Source organism: Halichoerus grypus, chromosome 3, assembly GCF_964656455.1.
Source record: "Halichoerus grypus chromosome 3, mHalGry1.hap1.1, whole genome shotgun sequence".
Classification (NCBI taxonomy): Eukaryota; Metazoa; Chordata; class Mammalia; order Carnivora; family Phocidae; genus Halichoerus; species Halichoerus grypus.
The window spans coordinates 1006822-1026670 of NC_135714.1; the positions used below are offsets into that span (position 1 = coordinate 1006822).

The 19849-nt window shown below is 67.6% G+C and overlaps 1 protein-coding gene across 8 annotated transcripts; it reads left to right on the forward strand.

Annotated features, from left to right (window-relative positions):
* The first annotated feature begins 2166 nt into the window (after positions 1–2166).
* Positions 2167–19542, forward strand: FGFR3 (fibroblast growth factor receptor 3). Of its 8 annotated transcripts, none has more exons than XM_036070185.2 (18): positions 2167–2361; positions 2733–2943; positions 9370–9639; positions 9884–9937; positions 11947–12119; positions 12193–12316; positions 12389–12579; positions 13589–13739; positions 15025–15215; positions 15565–15713; positions 16148–16269; positions 16378–16488; positions 16571–16761; positions 16849–16971; positions 17081–17151; positions 17304–17441; positions 17629–17734; positions 17805–19542. In XM_036070185.2, the coding sequence occupies exons 2-18, from the start codon at positions 2835–2837 to the stop codon at positions 17949–17951; spliced, it is 2421 nt and encodes an 806-aa protein (XP_035926078.1). In that variant the 5' UTR covers positions 2167–2361; positions 2733–2834; the 3' UTR covers positions 17952–19542. The 8 variants fall into 8 exon arrangements, with proteins under 8 accessions (XP_035926078.1, XP_035926081.1, XP_077924419.1 ...); XM_036070188.2 differs by having other exon boundaries at positions 15568–15713; XM_078068293.1 differs by having other exon boundaries at positions 11950–12119.
* The last annotated feature ends 307 nt before the right edge of the window (positions 19543–19849 follow it).

The following is a 19849-nucleotide window of genomic DNA, read 5'->3' on the forward strand; positions in this document are numbered from 1 at the left end:
GTCCCACTCCGAGCTGACTCCTCCCTCGCCTGCCAGTTCTGTCCACAAAGCAATCTGGAGGAAAACCCAGTGTGATCCACACAGACGAACAGGGCCCACGGGGCCAACAACCCACACCCATCCTTGTATGTCAAGCAACTGATTCATTAAGTAACTGGTTAGGGGCGCCCAGGTGGCTCAGTCGGTTGAGCATCCGACTCTTGGTTTCGGTTCAGGTCATGGTCTCAGGGTCGTGGGGCTCCGCGCTCAGCGCGGAGTCAGCTGGAGATTCCCTCTCCCTCTGCCCCTCCTCCACTCATGCACACTCTCTCTCATATATATAAAATAAATAAATCTTTCAAAAAAAGTAACCTGTTAATTAAGGAACTGGCTAATAGATTAGAGCCATGCCTGCTGCTGCGGCCTCTAGGGTGGTATCCCGGGAGGGGACCCAGGTGGGGGCAGCCTGGGCTGTGCATTGGAGGGGTTAGGGGTTGGACGGCCCCGCTGAGGTTCAGGGGCCCGGGGCCAGCACAGGGGCCGAGGGATTAACTTGAGCAAGCAATGAGAGCAGCACGCAGCGCGGATGCTGATCTGTCAGGTAGGCCCACAGGGGTTTCATGAGGGCTCCCTGGGGGTGGGGCCCTTCTAGGGCCATGAAGTCTGGCCTCAGAGGCTGGGGTGTCTCCAGGTTGGCGTCTTTATTTATTTTAAGATTTTATTTATTTATTTATTTATTTAAAGATTTTATTTATTTTTTGAGAGAGAGAGAGACAGCGAGAGAGGGAACACAAGCAGGAGGAGTGGAAGAGGGAGAAGCAGGCTTCCTGCAGAGCAGGGAGCCCGATGTGGGGCTCAATCCCAGGACCCCGGGATCATGACCTGAGTCGAAGGCAGACGCTCAACGACTGAGCCACCCAGGGGCCCAAAGATTTTATTTATTTATTTGACAGATAGAGACATAGCGAGAGAGGGAACACAAGCAGGGGGAGTGGGAGAGGGAGAAGCAGGCTTCCCGCTGAGCAGGGAGCCCAATGCGGGGCTCGATCCCAGGACCCTGGGATCATGACCCGAGCCGAAGGCAGACGCTTAACCTACTGAGCCCCCCAGGCGCCCCCAGGTTGGCGTCTTTAAAACACAGGCTGCCCCTGGAGCTGGGGGTGGTGCCAGCGCCCAGTCACAGAGGGGCTTTCATTGCCCATTTTCCCGATGAGCATACAGAATTCCAGAAGGGAGGTGGTCCAGAGGCACCTGGGTGAGGCAGGCCAGAGCCATGTGCCCCTCTGGGTTTGCCTGAAAGTGGGAGAAGTGCCTTCTTCCTTGTGAAGGGGGGCACAGAAGGCGTAGTCACCTGGGGTCCTCTCCAGCTCAGATCTGTCCCACCCAGCAGTGCCCCAGGACCTGTCACAACTCCACCAGCTCAAGCTCTGCCACCAGCTACCCTCATCCTTCCCCAGAGCCCGAGGGTTGGTGTCCCCTCTCTGAGGCCCCCACCCTTGCTCTCCACTGTGATGCCTGGCCAGCACCCAATCTCCAAACTTGTCTCCTCCTGGAGGATTGGGAGTACCTCGGGCAGCTTAGCTACAAGCAGCAGGGAGACCCCTGCTTCTGGGATGCAGTTCGCTGGTACTTCAGCCCCAGGCAGACAGGCAGAGACGCCCCTCACTGCCGGGCCTTTGCACACACAGTGCCCCGGCCTTGATGCGCTCCTGGGCTTGTGCACCTGAGGACTGGCTGCTCACACCTCAGGGTTCAGCTTGGGCAGCTCCTTCCCCGTGAAGCCTCTCTGACAGGCTTCACCCACCGAGACGCTCCCCTTCTATGTCCCCGCGTTCCGTGGCCTGCGGCCCTGATCGGAGGCCGGATGGCACCTGGGACTGCGAGGCCCGCAACTAGAGGTCCGCGCTCGGCCCCTCTGCGCGCCCGCCTGGCCCAGCGCTGCGACTGGCGGCCTCGCGCGTCCAGCCCCGGCTCCCACGCCCTCCGAGACCGCCCGGCGCCCCCGCCCGGCCCCGCCCCCTCTAATCCCCTCCGCGGGCGGGGGCCAGGCGAGCCGCGGCCCCGCCTCCGGGCCGCCCCAGGGGAGGGGCGTGTCCCGCGCCCGGCGAGTCGGGGCGGGCGTGGCCGGGCCGGGGCGGGGCCGGGGGCGTGGCGGCCGCGGGCCAGCCCCCACTGGCTGCCGCGCGCCGGGCCGCCCGGGCTCAGTGCGCGCTGGCGGCGGCGGCGGTGGTGCGTACAGCTGGCGCCGCGGAGTCCTGCTCCGCCGGGCGCACGGACGCACCGGCGAGCCGACGCTGGAGACACGGGGCGCAGGCGCTGGGCCGGCGGGCAACGAGCCGGAGCAAGAGCCGCGCGCGGCGAGTGGGCGCCAGCGGCCGCCAGGTCGGTGCGCGGGCGCGGAGGGGTCGAGGCGGGCGCGCGGGGAGGCCAGAGCGCGCGGCGGGCTCACGTCCCGAGCGGTCTCTGCGGCGGGGCCCGGCCGGGGCGCAGGCTTCCCGCTCTGGAAAGTTTGCCGCCGCCGCCGCCGCCCTGGGAGGGCTCTGCAGAAGTCAGGGAGGGAAGGGGGAGGAAGGGAGGGACCGCGGCGGGGAGGAGGCGGCCGGCGCCAGGCGGCCCGGGAGCCCAGGGCGGCGGCGGCGGGCGGGGCGGCCGGGGATCGGCGGAGCCGGGGCGCAGGAGCCCAGCCACCGGGGCTTCCGCCCCTGCGCGCCCCGGCTCCTCCGGGATAACGAACTGCCCGCCTCCTCCCGCAGTCTCCCGAGTGGCGCCCTCTTCCCGCCGGTGCCAGAGCGGGGCCATGGGGGGCAGCATGCCCGCGCGCGTCGCCTGAGGACGTCGTCGCCCTCGCCCCCACTATGGGCGCCCCGGCTCGCGCCCTCGCGTTCTGCGTGGCGCTGGCGGTCGTGACCGGCGCCGCCTCGGGGCCCCCAGGCATGGAGCAGAGCGTCGTGCGGAGAGCGGCAGGTAAGGAAGCACCCGACGGGGTGGGCGTCGGGGCCCAGGAACCGGCTCCTGGGTGGGTGGGGGGCGCCGGATCTGAGTGGGCCCGAGGGCGCGCCCTGGGCTGGCCCTGCGGAACCAGTGCCCGGGTTTCTGCCGCCTCCCTCCCCGGGAATCTCGGCCAGGAGTTTGTGGGGCGCCTGGAGCTTCAGGGCTACCACCCAAGTGCGAGGCCACGGCGGGGAGCTGGACGCGCCCGCGGCGTCCGCAGCCACTGCCCCCGCCGTTCCCTAGTGGGGCGCAGCCTGCCCCCGGGCAGCATCGGGAGAGCGCTGGGGGCTGCGTTTCCCATTCCCATTGTTGTTCTGCGGGTCCTCACTGACGGAAAGTTCCTATTGTTGGTGCCGCAGTCCCAACCCGCCTCCGTCCCGGTTCATGGCTTCGGCCCAAAGCGAAAAGACCGCACTTTGGTGGGAGGGTGTGAGAGTGCGTCAGCCTGCCCCCCGGGCCCTGCCCGCCAGTGGCCTGCGTGACGACGCAACACCCGTCTAGTGCCTCCGCTCCCCAGCCCTGCGGGTGAAAGTGTCTGCTCCCCCAGGGTGCGCGCCCGACGCCAGGCTGGGCGCCGGGAGGCGAGAGGGCGGGTGTCCGAGGGACGTGGAGCCGCGGACCCCAGCTGGCAGTCAAGGTCGGGTGGGCGTCGGGGGTCCGCTAGGGGCCCGCGGGCCGAGCGCCGGGGAGGGGCGGGAGCGCGTCGGTGCGCCAGGCCCCGCCCCGCACACGCGCCGCGGCCCTCGAGGTGTAGCGTGCGCGGCCCCCTGCCGAGCCCGCCGTGCGCTCCGGGCGGTGCCGCCCCGCACACGCGCCGCCGGGCTCCCGGCTGCGCCCCGGGGGGGTGTGGAAACAGCCGGCCCCGAGGAGAGAACCGGCCCGGGGGGGAGCAGCCGGCCCCGAGGAGAGAAACGGCCCGGGGGGGGGAGCAGCCGGCCCCGAGGAGAGAACCGGCCCGGGGGGGAGCAGCCGGCCCCGAGGAGAGAACCGGCCCGGGGGGGGGGGAGCAGCCGGCCCCGAGGAGAGAACCGGCCCGGGGGGGAGCAGCCGGCCCCGAGGAGAGAACCGGCCCGGGGGGGAACAGCCGGCCCCGAGGAGAGAACCGGCTCCGGGGGGAGCAGCCGGCCCCGGGGAGAGAACCGGCCCGGGGGTAACAGCCGGCCCCGAGGAGAGAACCGGCCCGGGGGGGAGCAGCCGGCCCCGAGGAGAGAACCGGCCCGGGGGGGGGACAGCCGGCCCCGAGGAGAGAACCGGCCCCGGGGGGGAACAGCCGGCCCCGAGGAGAGAACCGGCTCCGGGGGGAGCAGCCGGCCCCGGGGAGAGAACCGGCCCGGGGGTAACAGCCGGCCCCGAGGAGAGAACCGGCCCGGGGGGGAGCAGCCGGCCCCGAGGAGAGAACCGGCCCGGGGGGGGGGGACAGCCGGCCCCGAGGAGAGAACCGGCCCGGGGGGGGGACAGCCGGCCCCGAGGAGAGAACCGGCCCCGGGGGGGAACAGCCGGCCCCGAGGAGAGAACCGGCCCGGGGGGGAACAGCCGGCCCCCGGGAGAGAACCGGCCCGGGGGGGGAACAGCCGGCCCCCGGGGAGAGAGCCGGCCCCGGGGGGGAACAGGCGGCCCCGAGGAGAGAGCCCGCCCGGGGGGGGGAACAGCCGGCCCCGAGGAGAGAACCGGCCCGGGGGGGAGCAGCCGGCCCCGAGGAGAGAACCGGCCCGGGGGGGAACAGCCGGCCCCCGGGGAGAGAGCCGGCCCCGGGGGGGAACAGGCGGCCCCGAGGAGAGAGCCGGCCCGGGGGGGGAACAGCCGGCCCCGAGGAGAGAACCGGCCCGGGGGGGAACAGCCGGCCCCCGGGAGACAGCCGGCCCCGGGGGGACAGGCGGCCCCGAGGAGAGAGCCGGCCCGGGGGGGAACAGCCGGCCCCCGGGAGACAGCCGGCCCCGGGGGGACAGGCGGCCCCGAGGAGAGAGCCGGCCCGGGGGACAGCCGGGCGAGGGCGAGGGGGCCGCGCGCACCCCCGCTCCGTCCCGGCGGCCGCGCGGAGGGCGGCCTTCGCCCGGTGAGCTCACGCCCCGCCCGGGCGGGACCCGAACAGCCGCTCCTTTGTACCCGGCGCGGCCACAGACCGCGCATTGATGGCGGCCGCGGCGGCCTCGCAGGGAGGTGTGAGCTGAGCGGCGGCGGGCGCGCCGTGCCAGGGAGGCGGCGGCCGCGGGCAGGACGGAGGCAGATGGCGGCCCGCCCCTCCCCGCGCCCCCGCGCCCCTTTCTGCGGCGGCGGCTGCAGCCTCCCGGAACAATGTCATTTTTTTATGAATGAAGTGGGCCCGGCGCTTGAATGTGTGTGTCATTCAGCGGCGTGACAGAGGCCGTCGCGAGGTCAGCGCGCGCTTTTAGCGCCTGCTCAGGCGGCCCCAGCTTCCAGGGGCGCCGAATAGGCGGTCGCGGGGGGAGCCCCGAATTAGCATTCGCATTCAGATAAAGATATTACTCACTACGGCCGAGGAATGTCAACTAGCCCCGGGGAGGGCGCGGCGGGCGGGGCTCCGGACCCCCTCCGGACCCCCTGCGGCGTGCGGGGGCGGGGATGGTGGGGGGCTCCGTCCTCCCTTTGGGAACGGGCCGCACCCATGAGGCCGGTCCCGGGGCGCAGGCCTGGGGCACAGCAGCAGGAGGGACCCCAGGGCGCGGGGCCTCTTCGCCCCACCAGGGCATAGCTGCCCCGCCGCCCCGAAGTAGAGGGGCTGAGACAGGTAGTGAGTTGCTAGGTCAGTGAGCTTTTAATCCGGTTCGCTAAGGAGATGGACCAGGCCGTAAAAATTCAAAGACCTCGTGAAATTTAGAGTTCCAGCTGACACTGTCCCGGGAAACATAAATTAAAAAGCCAGACTTGCCTGGGGTCAGGGTGGGGAAGGTGCGGGCCACTGGACTGACCTGGGCAGCCTTCATCTGCCCATGGGGCCAGTGTTCTCTGTGAGGGGCCTTGGGGGGGGGCACTCCCCTGCCGCCTGACCCCACCCAGCCAAGAGGGGTCCCCTGGGAGTACAGGGCATTTCCCAGAAAAGCACTGGTTGCAACCTCCCCCACCTCCTGCTCATCAGGGCTGGACTTTGAGCCCCACAGGCCTCTGGGTGGTTCATTAACCTGGCTGAGCCAGAGGCTGGACTTCTGACCTCCGCCCCTGCACTGAACTGAGAAGCACCCCTGCCCCCAGGGCCTCAGGTCCTCCTTGGGGTTGCTCTGGGGCCTGGCTGTGCCCCGTTTCATAACTGGAACTAAAAGGGAACAGGAGCCCCAGCAGGCACGGGCTGGAGGGGCAGCCTGGCAGGTCTGAGTGACTTACAAGTGAGTAAGCAATGAGGGGGGTCTCTTCTGGATGGGAGGGGAGCTTCCTTACTCTACATCCTGCTGGGGGCTCTGGGAGCCCTCCTGGAGCCCCAGTCACCTTACCTTTTTGTGAGGACAGGTAATGGCAGGGTTCTGGGAAGGTCAGGCTGGGTCATCCCGTAAGCCCACATTCACTTGCCTGATCTCCAAACCGCCCCCCCCCCCTTTTTTTCTAACTTTGTTATGAAACTTTTCAGATAGTTTCCAGGTGGGGAGGGAGTAGATCAGATCTTTTCCCTCGGCTTCGGGTCCCTTTGAGAAAACCCATGTCTCTTGGGCTATTTGGAAGCATGTACGACCCATACTCTGGAGGGAAGTGAAAGCTTCATCACACATCCGGAACCAGACCCTTTGTTCTTCATCCCACCCCAAACCCCAGATCCCTTGGGGGCAGCCAGTCCAATGGTTCCTTTGAATCAGGTCTGAATTTGATGCTTGTTCTTTGGAGTCACCCCCAAGGCCCTTCTGAGGAAGGGTTGTCCACTCCCTGTGCACTCCCCGTGCACTGGGGGGCCCTCAACTGTAGTGACCTGAATCTAGGAGTGTGTCCTGCCCGTCAGGGGTCAGGGCCTGGGCGGGAGCCCTCCTAAGCAAGCTAGCTCTGGCTGTGACCTGGTGACATCAAAGGTGATGGCTTGGGTCTCTCACCCCTGCTCTCCCGGGACCCAGCACTTTCACGGCTGGGGTGGCCTCCCGGGGCTTCCAGTGGGATTTCTGCCCTGTGTCCCAGTGGGGGAAATTGAGGCACGAGGCCAGTGAGTAGCAGAGTCAGGGGGACCCTGTGACTGGGAGACAGGCCCGCAAGCCCAGCTGGGCCTTTCCAGGACACAGTACCCCTTGGGTGGTCCCATGGGCTGCCCTTGGCCTACAGCCCCGAATGAGCTCCGCCCCCTGTTGGGGTGGGGATGCAGGTGGGGGCAGGCATTCCACCTGTGCCCACTCCCCTCAGGCACGTGGGCCCCTGCCGTGGCACACAGGACTCGGCCTCCAGCATGTGTGGGCCCCAGCACTTGCGTGGGCGTGGGTAGGGCCCCCTTTTGTTGATCAGGAAAGACTCCCTCCTAGGGCTGCTGGGGGTGGGGGCTGAACGGCATGTGCCCCTGCCGCTCCCCGGGTAGGGCCAGACAGTGGCTGGGTTAGCGCCCACCCATGCCCATCACTTTGGGCCCTGCCCATCCTTCTCTGTCCCCCTGCCTGACCCCATCCCCTCGGCCACTGCTGGGTCACCCCCAGGGTCCTCCGTGGCTCAGGGTGGGCCTGGTGGGTCAGCTCTACTGGAGGCAGAGACTCTGCTGCCCTGGCCCGGGGGTCCCTGGCTTCGGCACCTGGGCAGGTCAAGGGCTGGGCCTCAGCTGAGTGCAGCGTCTGTCCAGCAGCAGATGGCTGGCCTGGGGGCTGCTCTGTGTCTCCTCAGTCCCACGCTGGACGAGGTTGAAGTGAATACTGTGTGGATGGTTGACCTGCCGAGGCTGCCCAGACCAAACCGGAACCAACCACTGTTGCCCTTGGGCCAGGGCCTGGGGCTGAGGCTGCCATGACCAGCCTGTCCTCAGCCTTCTGGGGGGCCTCAGTCAGTGCCCAGCACTGGGTGGTCCCCACAGGATACAGTAGCCAGGACTGGGGGGCTGGAGGTCAGAGCAGGAGGCCCCTGACTGTGGGGCCCCCAGGGATGCAGACTCGGAGGATACTCCAGAGACCCTCCTGGTAGGCACGGGGCTGGTGGGCCCGCCGGAAGTGGGTGGGCAGAATTGGGACTGTCCAGGGAGCCAGGGGCTGGTGTGGCTAGAGTGGGCAGCTGGGCCCTCGAATCTAGGCCACGCGTCGGCAGAATGACAAGTGATGGTGTAACTGACCCAGCCGGGTCTGGGGAAGGAGGTCTGGGCAGCGGGACCACCCACCTCTGTCCCGGGCCCCAAGCCCAGGCTGCCCTCCTGCGCTGGCCATTGTCTGGCCCTGGCAGGGAGGCTTGGGGGTGATAGCCAGCCCCGCCAGGGGTATGTCCCTGGATCTCAGCGAGCTAGGCAGCCGCTGGGCAGGGAGGAGGGCCCTGGGGGCTTACGGGTGGACATCGGCCCTTGGCGAGCGTTTTCTACCCCAACTTAGCATTTGCACGTAAGGTGGGCCAGGTCACCTTAGCCTAGCTCAAGGGTTCCCGCTCTGACCTGCTCACAACCTCCCACCCCTCCCAGCTTGTGTCCTTATCCGTGAAATGGGGGGGGTCCCAGGTCCCCTTAACCCACTGGCCTGTGAGACCGCTGCCCGCAGTATTCTGTCTGTACTTAGGAGTGTTCTGCTGTGTGTTTAGTGTAGTGCTGAGGCGTAGCTCACACACACGACACTCCCTTCTAAGTTGGGGTCCAGGCATTCCATGTCCCCAAGACCCGGGCTGGCCCCCGAGCCCACCAGCCCACAGCAAGTGCTGCCCAGCCGTGGTGGCTTCCTCCTCGAGCTGGGGAGCGTCTGTTCTCTGGTCCGGAAGTGCTTTTGCTGCCAGGATGAGAAATGGGCAGTAAGTGGGACCCCTGCCCCCCACCCCGTCCTTCCTGCCCCGAGCCTCCATTTTAGGCTAGAAGCCAGAGGTCTGTGGAGGACCTCTGCCTGCCGGCTGGTTTTGTGCAGCCCGTAAGCTCAGCATGGATTTTGCATTTCTAAGTGGTTGGAAAAAACCAGAGGAAGAATGATGCTCCGTGACACTCTGCAACTTGAATTCTCAATGTCCACGAGTACGGTCTGGTGAGCGCGCAGCCGACCCCGCTTCCTCGCGCGTCATCCACGGCGGCGCCGCGACGGTGCGGTTGTCCTCAGGGCTCACACCAGTTGGCAGGCCTGGGACACTTTGCAGGACAGCAGGCTCTGGATGCGGTGGCCCTTGCCTAGCCCTCCGGGCCCCAGATGCCCCCGCCACAGCCTTCGCTACATGTCTGGGCGGTGGGCCAGCCGTGGGGCCTCCCGGGGGTGCCGGGCGCCCAGGATTCCTGTTTCGGGGGCACCTGCCTTAGGGTCATCATCTCCTCCACAGAGGCCCTGGGACCTGAGCCTGGCCAGCAGGAACAGCTGGTCTTTGGCAGCGGGGACACCGTGGAGCTGAGCTGCCATGCGCCTGCCGGTGGTCCCACGGGGCCCAGTGTCTGGGTCAAGGACGGTGTGGGGCTAGTGCCCTCCGACCGCATCCTGGTGGGGCCTCAGCGGCTGCAGGTGCTCAACGCCTCCCATGAGGACGCGGGGGCCTACAGCTGCCAGCAGCGGCTCACTCAGCGCGTGCTGTGTTACTTCAGCGTGCGCGTGACCGGTGAGCGTCCCAGGGCCCCGCCGAGCTCACCGTGTGGCCTGCGGCCGCGCTCCACCCCACGTTGAGGGTCTTGGTGGTCGTTGGGGGGGGCACCCCGTAGGAGGTGCTGCGTGAAGGGGCTCCAGCCCTGCCCGTGGGGGGCCCCCACAGACCCGGGAGGAGGTGGAGGTACTGGGGTGTAGGCCCTGGGCATTTGCCTGTCGGGGGGCCGACCCCTGCACACTCCCTGTTGCCTGCATTTCAGATGCTCCGTCCTCCGGAGATGATGAAGACGGGGAGGATGAGGCTGAGGATACAGGTGAGCCCGGGTTCCAGGCATGCAGGGCTGGCCAGGGTTGGGGACCTGCCTTCCCAGGGGTGGGCTTGCTTCCTAGCTGCCAAGCCCTACACTCTGCAGGTACGGGGCCTCCTGCTCATCCGGCAGGTAGGAGACCGAGACCTGGGGGCTGCCCCCCTGGGGTCACACCGAGCGTGGGGTCCCCTCACTGTGGCGGCCCTGAGCTCTGGGTGGCAAGCTGGGGGGGTGGGGGCACTGCACGGCAGGTGAGACAAGGAGGCCGCGGCGGGGGCAGTAAGGTGGCCCAGCCGGGCTGCTGTGGGTCATCGAACTGAGGGGTCAGGGCATGGGAGGTGGGAGTGGAGGGTGGCTGTGGGCTCCAGGGACACCAGCTTTGGGCACGTGTTCATTGTAAAGGGGAGGCTGTGGCATTTGTGGGGAGCAGACCGCAGGTGTGGGGAGCAGGTGGGGTGACAGCACGCAGGTGTGTAAGCCTGGCGCAGTGGCGGGTAGACTTTGCCAATCACGGAGGGACTGGTTAGGGGAGGTGGGGGGCCCCGAGGGGTCCAGTGGGCAAAGAGGTGAGGGGGAACCCTCTAGGGAGGTGGAGCTGGGTGGGGATGTGGGAGAGGAGTGGTCCCGGGAGAGGAGCCAGGCGCCGGGGTGCGTAGGTCGGCTCTACCTTGGGTGTGCGTGCTGACAGAGGTGTGGAAGGGCCCTTCCTGAGGAGCCGCTAGGTCTCCTCCTTTTTCCCTTTTTCCTTTGGCTGCCAGGAGTTCAAAGCCAAGCTCCAGGCCCAGTTGCTCCTGGAGCCCCGGCCACCCTGGCCATGTCAGGCGGTGCGGGCCCCCTCCACTACCACCCCTCCGGCACAACCCGGTGGGCTCAGGGGCTCCAAGGGTCACTGGCAGGCTGTCCTCCACGGACACCGTCCAGCAGGGCTGAGCCACCATGGTCTCAGCCTGCTGGTCCCCCCGGGGTCTCTGCCCCTGGAGGGCTCCCTGCCTGGGCCTCAGCGCCCTCCTCCGCCAGATGGCTGTGTTGAAGGCAGCAGGGCAGGGGTGGGGGTGAGAGGGGCATCTCCCCCCTGTCCTAGGGGATGCCTGTCAGCCTCCCAGGGCAGGAATGCAGCCCCCACCCCAGTAACAAGGAAGGATGGAAACCAATTAGGGTGGAAGATGGGGACAACCCTGAAAACCAGGAGGGGGCAGGGCCCCCCGGATGCCATGTCCCCTCCCCCTGCCCGGCAGGCCCTGGAGTGCTCTAGAGGGTGACTCTGGGTCTCAAGGGTTCTAGCAGGCACCTGGCCACCTTTGAGACTCTGGGCTCTGCAGGGGGCTGGGCCTTACGTCCCGCTCCGTGGCTTCTAGGTCCTGGCCTTGCTTGTCCACCCAGCTGGGCTCTGTGACCTGGGCTGGCCTGGTTCCGCTGCTGGCTGGGTCTCCACCTCAGTGGGCCGGCCCCAAATGTGCCTCCCTGGGTTGGTGGGTGTTCCCCAGGGAGATACCCTTATGTCTCGAAGGCTCCCAGGTCAGGGTGTATTGTTCCGGACCCTCGGGCCCCCTTGGCTGCCGCGGGTGCTTGCGGGAGGCGGACAGGGAGGGGAGGGGTGCGTGCTTAGCTTTGAGAGTGCTGGGAGGCGACACTGGGGCTGTCGGCGGCCTTGTCCAGCCAAGGCAGAGGTCCTCAAAAGTCCCAACACTCCGGGGGCGCCTGGGTGGCTCAGTCGTTAAGCGTTTGCCTTCGGCTCAGGTCATGATCCCAGGGTCCTGGGATGGAGCCCCGCATCGGGCTCCCTGCTCGGCGGGAAGCCTGCTTCTCCCTCTCCCACTCCCCCTGCTTGTGCTCCCTCTCTCGCTGTGTCTCTGTCAAATAAGTAAAATCTTAAAAAAAAAAAAAAAAAAAAAAGAAAAGTCCAACACTCCGTGCACGGAGGGGACACGGAGGCTGGAGGCGTGGGCAGCCCGGCGGCTTCTGGAGCGGGCTCAGGCGGACTGGCCCCGCTGACGGCTGGCGCGCCCCTCTGCCAGCAGGGGCCCCTTACTGGACGCGGCCCGAGCGCATGGACAAGAAGCTGCTGGCGGTTCCGGCCGCCAACACCGTGCGCTTCCGGTGCCCGGCCGCCGGCAACCCCACGCCGTCCATCTCCTGGCTGAAGAACGGCAAGGAGTTCCGAGGCGAGCACCGCATCGGGGGCATCAAGGTGGGCCTGGTGGCGGGCGGTGCTGGCCGGCGGGGTCCTGGGCCGCTGTCCCCTCACGCGCGCCTGCCCACAGCTGAGGCACCAGCAGTGGAGCCTGGTCATGGAGAGCGTGGTGCCCTCGGACCGCGGGAACTACACGTGCGTCGTGCAGAACAAGTTCGGCAGCATCCGGCAGACCTACACCCTGGACGTGCTGGGTGAGGCCCGGGCTGGCGGGGGCGGGCGGGCGGCGCGGGCCCGGGCGGCCCCTAACCCCGTGTGCCCCGCAGAGCGCTCTCCGCACCGGCCCATCCTGCAGGCGGGGCTGCCCGCCAACCAGACGGCCGTGCTGGGCAGCGACGTGGAGTTCCACTGCAAGGTGTACAGCGACGCGCAGCCCCACATCCAGTGGCTCAAGCACGTGGAGGTGAACGGCAGCAAAGTGGGGCCTGACGGCACCCCCTACGTCACCGTCCTCAAGGTGGGTGCCACCCCTGGCCGGGCGCCGGCGGCGGGCTGCTGCTCGGGAGCTGCCGGGCCTGGCCCTGCTGGCCCCCCGTGGCCGGGGACTGGGAAGGCATCCCAGCAGGGAGGCTCGCTGGGTCAGAGGGTGGGCGGGGGGCGGGGGGGAGGGCCGGCATCAGACCGGCCGGGGAGAAGTGCTGGGGGGCTCGGCTCCACACTGGCGGGCTGGGGGGTCGGCTCGGGAGTCTGGGCCCAGTCCCGGCACGTGAGGCAGGCAGCACGTGGTCCTGTGGTGAGTCCTCGGTTTCCCCGTCTGCCCTAAGGGTCGGCCTCAGCCCTGGAGGCAGGCCTGCAGACAGCGCCCTGGGCCGGGGTCGAGCTCAAGGCCCCAGGGCAGGCAGGTGGCAGCTGAGCCCTCCCGGCAGGGCGGGCTCTGGGCCCGAGGTGCAGGCAGCCACGCCTCCGGCCGCCCTGATTCCACACTGTCCGCGTGCGCAGAGCATGGCTCGCGGTCCGCCTGCCTCCCTCGGCCCTCGCTGTGTTCCCACGGCCCCAGGGGCGGGGGCCACCCTAGTTGGGATGGTTGCGACACTCTCAGCCCAAAGAGAAACATCTGTTGCTCACGGGGGTGGGGAGCGGGCGCTTGGGCTGAGGGCGGGAGTGCGGGCCCGACCGGAGAGGGCACCGTGGCCCCGTCGGGTGGGATCTCCACGCTCACGGGAACACACTTACTGAGAGCCGGGCCTGCCGGGCCCCCAGGGCTGGGCAGCGGAGGGCCTCTCAGGGGTGCCTGCCAGGGCCACACTCCGGGCTGAAGTGGGTGGGCGTTCCAGAAGGCGCATCCTGTGAAACCACGGCCCACCACGGGCAGGTGCTTCCGTGGCCGCCTCCAGGCAGACCTCCTGCCCGGCATGGCCTGGCCCACCCCCTCCGTTCCTTGAGGCCCACCCCTGCGCCCGCATGGCCGCTCTGTGCCCAGCCGGGCTGCTGAGGGCGCGCCTAAGCCGGGTCTCTTGTCCCCGCAGTCCTGGATCAGTGAGAGTGTGGAGGCCGACGCACGCCTCCGCCTGGCCAATGTGTCCGAGCGTGATGGGGGCGAGTACCTCTGTCGAGCCTCCAATTTCATAGGCGTGGCTGAGAAGGCCTTTTGGCTGCGTGTTCACGGGCCCCAAGCAGGTAACGACTCTGTCCCACGCTGCCTGGCACGCCGAGCTCCAGCTCCGACACCCCGGCCACGCGCCCACCTGCACGCCCCCGTCCTGCTCGCTCCCCGCCCCGTGGCTCGCGCTGTGCTCCCGGCGGAGCCGCGTCCGCGATGCTGCGCCTCTGGCCTCCACCGTGACCGCCCGCTTCGGGCCGCGGCCTGGGCCCACCCCGCCTGCGCTCCCACCGCACCCCCAGGAGGCCTCCGGCCGGGGCGGCCGTGCCCCCCGCGCGCTTCCGCTTCCGCCTCCGCCTCCGCCCGCCCCGCCGTGCGCGCCTCTCGCGCCCCCGCGCCCCCGCCCGCTCCCGCCCCGGCCCGCGGCCGGCCCCCTGCTGCCGGTGCGCCCCTCGGTGCCCCGCCCCCGCGCCCCGCGCACACTAACCTCGCACGCGCGTCCGTGCAGCACGCCGCTGGCCGCATGCCTGGCGCTCACCTGGGACAGAGGACTCGCCGGTGGAGGGACTGGCTTCGGGCTCTGTGTGGACGCGCGAGGCGGAGGACCCTTGGCGCCGTGGCCGTGGCCGTGGTGGTGGTGGCGGCGGCGTTTTCCTTGCAGCCTGGCTGGACCGTCAGCGCGTGGACTCTGGCTGTGGTGCCCGTGGCAGGTGCTGGTGCTCGCCTATCGCGCTCTGTTCTCTCTTTGTAGACGGCGGGCGCTAACACCACCGACAAGGAGCTAGAGGTGCTGTCCTTGCACAATGTCACCTTTGAGGACGCGGGGGAGTACACGTGTCTGGCGGGCAATTCTATCGGGTTTTCCCATCACTCTGCGTGGCTGGTGGTGCTGCCAGGTACGGGCTCCTGCGGCCTGCTCTGTGCCCGTCCTGCCGGGGTCGCTGGCGTGGGACACTCCACAGCTGCCAGGGACAGGCGGGGGACCCTGCGGCCTGGGGCCACCTCGCTCCCCGGCGCTCCCGCGCCAGGCCGATGGCTGGTAGGGGAACGCGGTCGACAGCCGTGTGTTGGCTCACAGGCCCCCCTGGAGCCCCCCACTCCCGGCCAGGTCCCCGACAGCCTAGGTGGTAGCTCTGGCGTCTCCCCGGGTGGCGGGTGTCAGTGCTGCTGGCTCTGCGGGGCTCCTCCTCTGCTGGGTGTCCCCCTGCTGACCTGGCGTTGCCGACCGCAGGCCCCTCGGTGCGCCCCCACCGGGGCTCCGAGCCCCTTTCCCCGCGCGCCCCGTGCCTCTGGCCCCGGCCCCGGGCGGCCCGTGGGGGCTCGTGCGGCTGGGCCAGGCCTGCAACGCCCGTGTCTTTGCAGCCGAGGAGGAGCTGGTGGAGGCCGGCGAGGCCGGCAGCGTGTACGCGGGCGTCCTCAGCTACGGGGTGGGCTTCCTTCTCTTCATCCTGGTGGTGGGGGCCGTGGCGCTGTGCCGCGTGCGCACGCCCCCGAAGAAGGGCCTGGGCTCGCCCACCGTGCACAAGGTCTCCCGCTTCCCACTCAAGCGACAGGTAACAGAAAGTAGATACCGGGTTCCGAGCCGCATGGCCTCCCGGAGCCCCCACGGCCCCGCCTGCCGGGCTCCTGAGCGCAGGGACACCCCGCGGCATCTGAGGCACGGGGCCTGCCCAGGGGTGCGGGTCTGTGTGGCCCCTGAGCCGACCCCGCCCTCGTCCTTGCGGTGCCCCGGGTCACTTGATCTTCACGTGGCGCTCTGTGGAGGGCAGCCAGACCTCCCAGGCCCCGGCCAGCCCTGCCCACACGGGCAGAGCCACGTCCTCGCCGTCCTTAGCTATCCCCTCCCCCCTCCCCCTGCCGTGGTTTGGCCCCACGACACCAACCTGTTCCTGCTGACCCAAGCAGGTGTCCTTGGAGTCCAACTCGTCCATGAACTCCAACACGCCGCTGGTGCGCATCGCCCGGCTGTCTTCTGGGGAGGGCCCTGCGCTGGCCAACGTCTCTGAGCTGGAGCTGCCCGCTGACCCCAAGTGGGAGCTGTCCAGGGCCCGGTCAGTGGTGGCAGTGTGACCCTGTGCGCTGGGGCCAGGCTCTGACCCGGTGGGGATCGGGGACACGTGGGTGTAGCCCCGTGGCGGGGGAGGAGGCACCACTCCGAAACCTGATAGGACTCCGATCAGAGGCAGGTAGGAATCAGCTCCATGCACAGCGTGGCTACTGCTGGACATGGGGCTGGGGCCAGAGGAGGCTGAGCCAGGGATAGATGCTCCCGGGGGTGGGGGCACCCCTTGCAAAGTGCTCTGTCTGGAGGGCCCCCGCACAGAGTGAGAGGCTGCAGGGTCAACGTCCTTCATCTTCACGAGCAAGGTTGTGGGAGCAAGTACGAAGGGCTTACTGGACACGGTGGTATTGGGCCTCCGAGACTGCCTGGGACAGAGCCCGAAGCAGGCGGGAGTGCTCATTGCCTCTTCGTCTCTGCCACCAGGCTGACCCTGGGCAAGCCTCTTGGGGAGGGCTGCTTCGGCCAGGTGGTCATGGCAGAGGCCATCGGCATCGACAAGGACCGGGCTGCGAAGCCTGTCACTGTGGCCGTGAAGATGCTCAAAGGTGAGGGAGGAGAGGGCTGGGGCGGCGGGGACCTGGGCAGGGCTGGGGCGGCAGGGACCTGGGCAGGGCTGGGGCGGCGGTCCCTGACGCAGCCTCCCTCCTGTGCAGACGACGCCACGGACAAGGACCTCTCGGACCTGGTGTCTGAGATGGAGATGATGAAGATGATCGGCAGGCACAAGAACATCATCAATCTGCTGGGGGCGTGCACCCAGGGCGGTAGGTGCTGCGGGCGGGCGAGCAGCTGGGGCTCCCGGGGCCCCGAGGGTGGGGCCCTCCGCTGAGGCCCCTGCGCTCCTAGGGCCCCTGTATGTGCTGGTGGAGTACGCGGCCAAGGGCAACCTGAGGGAGTACCTGCGGGCCCGGCGGCCCCCGGGCATGGACTACTCCTTTGACACCTGCAAGTTGCCCGAGGAGCAGCTCACCTGCAAGGACCTGGTGTCCTGCGCCTACCAGGTGGCGCGGGGCATGGAGTACCTGGCCTCGCAGAAGGTGAGCGGAGGTGGGAGGAGGGGCGGCAGGTCCCTCAGCCAGCCGGGGCCACGTGGGAGCCTCACTGTCCCCCCCCCCCCGCCCCAGTGCATCCACAGGGACCTGGCCGCCCGCAACGTGCTGGTGACCGAGGACAACGTGATGAAGATCGCGGACTTCGGCCTGGCCCGTGACGTGCACAACCTTGACTACTACAAAAAGACCACCAACGTGAGCCCAGCTGGAGGGGGGTGGTTGATTGGTGGGGGGGAAGGAGAGGGAAGGCCCCCCCCACCAACAAGAGGGCACTGGCCCCAACGTGCCCCATTCCCCCTCCCAGGGCCGGCTGCCCGTGAAGTGGATGGCGCCCGAGGCCTTGTTTGACCGAGTCTACACCCACCAGAGTGACGTGTATGTGGTCTCCCAGATCCTGGCGAGGGCCAGGGGGTTGGGAGCTGCGGGGGACGCGGGACAGAGACGGGCCCCTCCCAGGCCCTGGCCCATCTCCCCTGAGCTCCGGTGGGGGGCACAGGGCAGGCTGACTGTCTTGTGTGCCCCACCAGCTGGTCCTTTGGGGTCCTGCTCTGGGAGATCTTCACCCTGGGGGGCTCACCGTACCCCGGCATCCCCGTGGAGGAGCTCTTCAAGCTGCTGAAGGAAGGTCACCGCATGGACAAGCCGGCCAACTGCACACACGACCTGTGAGTGTCCGCGCCCTGCGGCCACCCTTCCTGACACTGGGCCACGGGGCGGCTCACCTCCCCCCACCCCCCCGTGGCCTGGGAGCTCCCTCAGCAGGGTTCCCGAGGGGGACGGGTGGGAACCCATTGCGGGCTGGGCTCGGGTGGGCGCCGGGCCGGGAGCCTTACTCGAGCGCGCTGCCCACAGGTACATGATCATGCGGGAGTGTTGGCACGCGGTGCCCTCCCAGAGGCCCACCTTCAAGCAGCTGGTGGAGGACCTGGATCGCATCCTCACTGTGACGTCCACGGATGTGAGTGCTGGCCCCCCCCGCCCCCATGCCGCGTGTGGGGGACACAGCACTGACCGCCGCTCACCCACAGGAGTACCTGGACCTGTCCGTGCCTTTCGAGCAGTACTCACCAGGCGGCCAGGACACCCCCAGCTCCAGCTCCTCGGGGGACGACTCTGTGTTTGCCCATGACCTGCTGCCTCCAGCCCCACCCGGCAGTGGGGGCCCGCGGACGTGAAGGGCCATCGGCCTGCAGGCCGAGCCCCCGCCAGTGTGAGAGCGGATGCCAGCTCCCCCCCGCCCCCCTGTGCTGCTGGTGGAGTGCTGTCGACCACTGGGGCCCCCTGGCCCGGGTCTGAGTCCTGGGACAGACGGACAGACAGCTGTGTGTGTGTGTGCGCGCGCCTGTGTGTGGGTGTGAGTGAGTCTTGGGGCCCCGGGCGCAGGGATCCCCGGGTGCCCGCCCTGCTGTACAGTGACCTCCTGGCCACCGGCGCCGGCAGCACCAGGGGGCCGAATGCAGAATGTAAGGGGTTCCTCGCGGGGCCCCTGCCCAGGCTCCCCTCCCCCCACCGGCTGCCTCCCAGGGAGCCCCAGGGCTGGCCTGGCTCTGGCATGCAGTGTAGGGCCTTGGGCTGAGCCTGTGGGGTCGCCCCCATGCGCAGGCCCCCCACCCATGCGACACCTCGTGCCTGGGGGTGAGTGTGAGCACGCAGCCCCCCACCTCCAGCCTCCCCCACGTCCCACCCTGCTCCTTGGAGACGGAATTACGGGTACCTGAAGCCTTTAACTTCTCTCCGAGAGGTTCATTCCAGAAATGAGTGTACATTTATATAAATAGAAGCCGTGTGTAGGATGCACACACGTATATATATATAAATACCTATATGGAAGAAGGGCTGGTGTCGCAGGCACGGGACCCCGGGGGCCCAGGGAGCCTCCCCGAGGGATTTGCTGTGGAGACGAGCACAAACACCAGCAGATGATGGAGGGGCTTTTCTGGCAGTTTTGTTTTAAAAATTGTACCTGGACCTGTATATTTGTAAAGCTATTTATCAACCCCCAGAACCCCTGTCCCTGTGTCGCCGCCCCCCCCACGTTCATAGTGTTGAGACAGCCACATGGCAGAGAGGTTTCAGTTTTAACTTATTAACAGCTGAGAAGGGTCCTGCTTCATTTAGAGGCACCGCGGGGGACGCACATCGCGCCGGGCCTGGCCAGCGGCACCCCAAAGCCCAGCCCGTTCCCGTGCGCCCTTAAGGGCCGTTCATAGTTTGAGGTGATTCTAGTGAGGATATTTTATTTCCTTTGGCCTTCTTTTGCAGGGGAATTAGATTTCTATAGGGTTTTTCTTTAGGAGATTTATTTTTTGGGACTTCAAAGCAAGCTGGTATTTTCCTCCAAGTTCTAATTGCCATGTGTTCCGGGTGGGGAGGCAGCTTCCGGTGGGGGCCAACCCTGCACGCAGGCTCAGATGTTATTAGATGTTACAAGTTTATATATATCTATATATATAATTTATTGAGTTTTTACAAGATGTATTTGCTGTAGATTTAACACTTCTTACGCAATGCTTCTAGACTTTTATAGCCCGGACTGCCACCTTTCAAAGCTTGGGAGAGAAAGCCGTGAATTCAGTTTTGTTACTTTTTGTACTGTTAATGGCCCGAATTTGGGGGGCTGTTTTTTGCTCATCAGCTGGCCAGCCGGGCAGTGGTTCAGGGTGGTCTTTGTTCTCAGGGCCCCCCCCCGCCTTATGGGGGCCGAAGGTGTCGGCCCAAACTAGCAGACATGCTTTCCAAAAAATAAAGAGAGACGACTGGTTCCCATCCCTGCTCTGTGACTCCTTGTTTCCTGCCTTTCTGGAACCCCAGTTCAGTGTCCCCACTGTCTGCCTGGGACAGGTCCTGTCGGCCGCCCTCCCCGCCCTGAGGAGGGAGGGGTCTCCAGCTGCTACGGGCACAGGCTGGGACTGGCGGCCTGCGGTCACAAGCCCAGGTCCCGGCTTGGATAGGACAATCCTGGGCAAAGCCAGGGTGAGGGTGGTCTGCTGTGTCCAGCTGCATGGGGGTCCAACGCGGGCAGGGCACAACCTCAGGGCCATGGGTGGTCTTCATTGCCTCAGTCTGAGGTCCC

Excerpts from the sequence above, each read along its gene's own strand:
- FGFR3 (XM_036070185.2), top strand. The coding sequence starts at position 2,835 with ATGGGCGCCCCGGCTCGCGCCCTCGCGTTCTGCGTGGCGCTGGCGGTC. Across the intron at positions 16,270-16,377 it reads GGCCGTGAAGATGCTCAAAG|ACGACGCCACGGACAAGGAC; the intron begins GTGAGGGAGGAG and ends CCTCCTGTGCAG. Across the intron at positions 16,489-16,570 it reads GGGGGCGTGCACCCAGGGCG|GGCCCCTGTATGTGCTGGTG; the intron begins GTAGGTGCTGCG and ends CTGCGCTCCTAG.